This window comes from Pelecanus crispus, chromosome 3 (assembly GCF_030463565.1).
Source record: "Pelecanus crispus isolate bPelCri1 chromosome 3, bPelCri1.pri, whole genome shotgun sequence".
Classification (NCBI taxonomy): Eukaryota; Metazoa; Chordata; class Aves; order Pelecaniformes; family Pelecanidae; genus Pelecanus; species Pelecanus crispus.
In genome coordinates, this window is record NC_134645.1 from 128,662,613 (window position 1) to 128,668,757 (window position 6,145).

At 41.5% G+C, this 6,145-nt stretch overlaps 1 protein-coding gene across 1 annotated transcript; it reads left to right on the forward strand.

Moving 5' to 3' along the window:
• The first annotated feature begins 3,987 nt into the window (after nt 1-3,987).
• Nucleotides 3,988-5,804, forward strand: LOC104036943 (interleukin-17F). The gene is made up of 3 exons (XM_009490720.2): nt 3,988-4,014; nt 4,577-4,821; nt 5,567-5,804. Exons 1-3 carry the CDS (start codon nt 3,988-3,990, stop codon nt 5,802-5,804), a joined length of 510 nt encoding a protein of 169 aa, XP_009488995.1.
• Nucleotides 5,805-6,145: the final 341 nt, after the last annotated feature.

Below are 6,145 nucleotides of genomic sequence, written 5' to 3' on the forward strand. Positions count from 1 at the left end.
TTTATAAGAGTATGTACTCAAGAGGAAGAAAATGCATTCTCTCTAACAAGGAAGAAAAAAAGGAATTATCTCCCTACGTGTAAATAGAAAAGCTCCTTATTTTCCAAAAGTAGCATAAACTTAACTGATTGTGATTGAAAAAAATGTTTGAAGTATTTGGAGATATCTGTTTACTGCAAGCTCTGGCACTGACTCACACTGTGACTTTGAGGGGAGAAAGTGTCATTAAGGTCAATACACTCAGATTTGGGTGCCTGAAGGATTTCAGCTGGGTGAAGTACCTAAGTAGCAACTTAATATCAAGAAAGTTATCACCTCACCAGAGCCAAGAGGAGGGCTAGGTTTGATTTCAAAAGTCTTTAGATAACCTTTAATTTGTTTTGTTTCAGTAAGCTTTTATTAGTGTCCCAGTTTTCAGATCTCCCAGTATCTGCAGTTCCTGTTGAATGCAGCGCTAATTGTTTCTTAAGTTGATTTTAATAGAAAGTCACAGCACACACAACTTTGCAACATCACAGTGTTTACTATGGCACCTACCCACAATACCATACACATAGGTTATAAAAACAGTTGGTTTTATGTCCTTACACATGAAAATAGGAAAAGCACAAGGTATAGTCCTTTTTGCATATAGAAATGAAACCGCTTTTTAAGAGAAAGCTAAGTGTCAGAATAAAACAAATGGAATAAGTTCTAATCTCATGGAGAAAATAATGTTCAATTTTTGTTTTGACTTCAGACCAGGAAGAATTGGAAAATAAGTGTTTGGAACTTGGAAAAATCTTGGAATCAGAAATATGAGAGGGGTTTTTTTGCATAATTCAGACTTGTTTGAAGCATTTCAAGAGGTATATATTCTCCTCATCTTTCTCGTCTCATGTATTTCCCTCTCATCTTGCCTGTGACAATTGCAAATGAATGGGTTCATGGCTCAAAATAAACCGTGGAAAGTGTTTTTATTTTTTCCACCATTGCAATGTTGTATTACATTAGCCGTGTTTGAATGCTTAACTATTCACCTTTCCAGTACTGAGGTAACCAAAACCACTGACACATTTAAAATAGATAAGTCTTGTCTAAAAGACAAGTAGACAAGTAGACATTTAGTGTCAGGATGGTTGAAGCTGACCTTCTGCTACCTTGCAAGCTTTTGAAAGCTTTCTTGCTTCTAAAATGGGAAATTTAACTGACCCACTTTGAATGGATATTTCAGTAAATGGCATTAGAGAAAACCCCTTCTGAGGGAACCATTTCCTTTAACCTGTACATCTCTAGCTCTAAGAGGGAAACTGAATTATACATTTAACTTCTCAAGCATCAGCATCTTTTAAACAAGCTGATATAGGTCATGGCTATCCCAGAAACTGCAAACTAAATTCTACCCTTATTTGCATCCTCCTTTGGATGGCACAAGGTGAGTAAAATTTGGACTTACACGTAAATATTAAGCAAATGTAAAAAACACACTTTATTTGCATCATTTCATCCGAAAACATCACCAAGATTAGACCTGAGAAAAGGTGCATGTTGGCGGATCAAGGCTGTTCCACTGAGTGTTGCTTCAAGGTGCATATCCTAGCTACTTTTAACCCACTGTCAGAACAAAGTGATGAGAGTAATTTCCCAAGACATGTTAAAGAGAAGGATAGATTCAATGTTCACCCCCTCCTTTCTAAAATGTAAGATCCTTCTTCAAGAATCTCTCTGAAATTCAGCCTACGAGAATCATCAACGCTCTTGTGTCTGTCCACCACCCACCTACTCTCCAAACAGCTTCTCAGGAACCTCATTAGAAAGAGACACAGCTGCTTTATTATATCTCATAGTTCATTATGATCAGCATCATTACCTGAGAAGCTGCAGCCTGAGAGATTTGAGCCTACCCCTCTCTCTATGTGCCAGATTTTGTAGCACTCTGGGTGGAGAGTCTTTCCTTGGGAGATGTTAAGTTGTCCTAATTAGCTATGCCATGAACTATTTGCTGGAGAGAAGATGACGACTCTGTAGGCTAGTGGTTGGGATATTTGCCTAGGAGACACATCAAGTTTCTAGTTCCTGGTCCAGTATCTACTTTATCCAAAATTGTCCTGGTTTCGGCTGGGATTGAGTTAATTTTCTTCTTAGTAGCTGGCATAGTGCTGTGGTTTGAATTTAGCATCAGAATAATGCTGGTAACACACTGATGGTTTAGTTGTTGCTAGGTAGGGCTGACACTAGTCGAGGACTTTTTCAGCTTCCCATGCTCTGCCAGGGGCACAAAAAAACTGGGAGGGGGCACAGCCAGGACAGCTGACCCAACCTGCCCAAAGGGCTATTCCATACCATACGATGTCATGCTCAGTATAGAAACTGGGGGGAGTTGGCTGGAAGGCAGCGATCGCTGCTCAGGGACGGGCTGGGCATTGGTCAGTGGGTGGTAAGCAATTGCATTGTGCATCACTTGCTTTGCATATTCCTTTATCATTATTATTATTATTATTTTCTCTTCCTCTGCTGTTCTGTTACACTGCCTTTATCTCAACCCACAGGTTTTACTTTTTTTTTCCCCAATTCTCTCCTCCAACCTACCAGGGCAGGGAGGGTGAGCGAGCGGCTGTGTGGTGCTTAGCTGCTGACTGGGGTTAAACCACAACAGCTACTTTGCTACTGACTGGCATAACTGTGGAGCTCTGACCACAGGATATTGAATGATGCCACAGAAGCACTCTGTCCCAGAGCATCCCATACATCCCAGTGACCAAAATATTTACTAGAGGGCTGTTGATTTGAGTGGAATGAATACAGACATCCCTCCTTGCAGGAAAGGTCTCTTTCAGAGTCAAGGCCGCAGCTTTTAATGAGCATTCAGGGCTCATCAAGACATCTGCCTAGAAGAAGAACAAAAATTGAGGCAGTTGGTATCAGCCAGAGCAGCAACAGTGACCCAAAGTCAAAAGAGGGTACAGTCTTGAAGCACCCCAACCTCTCCAGGTCTGCCTCCTCCCTTACAATATCCTAGTGAAAATCTAGAAAAATAACCCTGAACGGGAGAAAGGGATCCTGACTGTCACCATGTCAAATGGAGTCTGCCCACTTGAACACGTGGATTTAAATATTGCATGTTTAAATTCTAACACGGCAGCGTATATCACAGACCCCTTTCCTTAGGATCAAAGCCCTGTCTTATAGCACAAGAGCCTGAAGTGAAATGAAAAGGTGGCAAGCTCAAAACCAATGTTCATGAGGTTTTTATCCCAGATAGAGAATGACTGAATTTGGGAACTCACTATCACAAAGCATTCCGATCAAAACTGACATATCACACCTGAGGTGTAGACATGAATAAAAATAGCCTGATCCAGACCAGGAAATGTGAGAAAAAAATAAGAGCTTGAGAAGGAACCTGGATCCCCAAACACCAAGGCAAGTGACAGCACATGGCAAGTACGAAGAGCAATTGGATGGGAGCCAGTTGTCCAATATCTGCCCAATTCAGGATGAAAAGGCATCAGCCCGACCTAGGAGCAAACGGATGCAATCTGGCAGTGCCAGTGACATTAGTGTTTTTGATACCTACAGCATCCCGAGACTGAGAAGCACATCAACTTATGTTTGACTAGATAACGACTCTAGTCCCAATTTAAAATTGTGCACTTTGCACCTGCTTACTGCAGTGCGTGCCCTTTTTTTGGTGGTTTTCTAATATCACCATTGAGTTTTGTTGCTACTTGAGTGATATGGCTAAAGTAATGACATCATCTACAGATATAAGAAAGAGTGAGCCCATATCCTGTTTTCCACCTGCGTTAATGGAATATATATACATACACTTTTTAATTTAAGTTATGGTCAGAAACCACAGTTAAGGTTGGGAAAAAACCACCTACTTCACATTAACTAGGACAGCACAGAAGCCCTTATAAAAAGTCCAACAGCAAATGTGTCCAGACACCTTCAGTTCGACAGAGCCGAGCACACGCATCAGCCGCGGTAAGAGAAGGAAGGAAGATGTCTCCGATCCTTCGTGCTTCTCTGGTAAGAACTTCCTTTGTGTTCTTTTTCTCTCTAATTTGACAGAGACATATCTGAATTCTAATAGATAACTGTCAGGACCCACCTTTAAAATGCTTGTTTAAACCATTAATAATTGAAAATAACTAAATTGGGAGACTGCTAAATAACACCAGCATGGGGCAGCAATGAGACTGTACGGGTATATTAGGGAACCGGGCTACTGCCACATACTCTGAAGTCAAGAAATGCATTGAAAACTCAACCTCAGAGTGTCTTTTTGTTGTTATATCCTTTCTGCTATCTCCGTATTATATTATTTTGTATAATTGAAATTTTTTAATCACTGAATTACAACTGAGTGCATACCGTGCCTGCCAGCACTGTCAGAATTAGTTAATGAAAGCAAGAGTGGATGTGATACATGGCACGTTTTTGCATAATTGCTCCAACCTACAGTGTAGGCTTTAACTACCAGCTAGGCTGACTGTGGATGAATTTCCCAGCTGCATAGAAGAGTCGTTAGGTGTGCTGTGTTACAGCAGCTGGACCTACGTTGTGTCCTAAATGCATCAAATGTCTTCAGATCAGATCGCTGCTCTTAATGCTGCTGGCTGTGCTGTCAGCCAGCAGTTCAGCCTATGGGAAGGTGATACAGCCTGGACTCAAGCCGGAGAGCCTCTTCAAGCAAGCACATGCTGGATGCCTGGCCCAAAAAGACTCAAAATTCCCTCAAACCGCGAGAGTCAACATAAGCATCAGCAACATGAACCAGGACACCAAAGTGACTCTTGATGTCAGCAGCCGCTCTCTGGCTCCATGGGATTACAGGTATGATCTCTGTCCTTATGGTCTAGAAATACACTGGCTGCAATGGTCATGAATAATGCAGAGGCCATGCCCACATGTTTATTATCAGTGCTTCACTGTTGTGAGATTTTGGAAACAGGAGGGTATCCACAGTCCATATAATCCTCTTTGAAATCAACACAAAAAGGACCACAGAGCAAAAGCATGGTCTAGGCCAATGCACAGAAGGCAAACCAAAATTAACTTTTGTAATTTAATTTATTTATTTGTATATTGGGGCAACCTTTATCTTCAGGAGTATTCTTTACCTAAGAGATCATCAAAAAGACCTCGGAGGGCTAACATTGCATCAAATTCAATGGTGGTTTAATAACATCAGCATCAGGCCCTAAGAACATTTCATGTTTTGGAGGTGAGCTGAAGGTCTTTGGGTCTGTTAGTCAGTCTGACATGCTGGGAAGCTCAAATGATTTCTAATCGGTCTTTCAAAGTCAGTGCCTATTTGAAGCAAGTTCTTTGCAAAGGTAGTTGCAAGCAGCAGTCCTGGCATGCTTGTCTTACACTTAAAAACCTGCGGTATTTACCTACTTACACTTTATTTACACTTAAAAAGCTATAGTAGCGGAGGGTCTACTGCCCCTTAATTGGCAATCTCCTAGGAGGTGCAGGTTCCTGAGCTGGGGGCCCATAGTGACCCATACCATCATGACTCCAGAGATGCAGCAGCATTTCCATTTCAAATACTTCTTTTCATGGCAATTTACAGGATTGATGACGACCACAACCGTTTCCCCCAAGTGATTGCTGATGCCAAGTGCCGCCACTCCAGGTGTGTGAATTTGGATGGACAGCTGGACCACAGCGTCAACTCCGTCCCCATCAAACAGGAGATCCTTGTCCTCCGGAGGGAGCAGAAGGGCTGCCACCAATCATACCGGTTGGAGAAGAAAATAATCACTGTAGGCTGCACTTGTGTCACCCCCTTGATCCGACACCAGGCTTAAAGGCAGCCAGTAGTGTCAGAGCAGGGAGCCACAGAGGACAGCTTCCTTGCCTACCAGCAATGAAATGAAGGGGTCTGATTCAGTCTCCGCAAAACTGAATCAAGCTATAATGATTAGCTAAAATTTATCAGAATATATTAACATTGAAGTCTCAGTTTAAAAAAAAAAAAAAACCTTATTTTCTCCCAAAATCTTGAACTCTATAAATTCAGAATCCAGACAACTTCATGTGTCGGGCTGAAAAAGTAGTGGGAACTCATTACACATCTTTAATTTACACTTTGAAATGTTTATTTATGTAATTCTATTTATGCTGGTGGAAACTTTAGTAATAATGTATC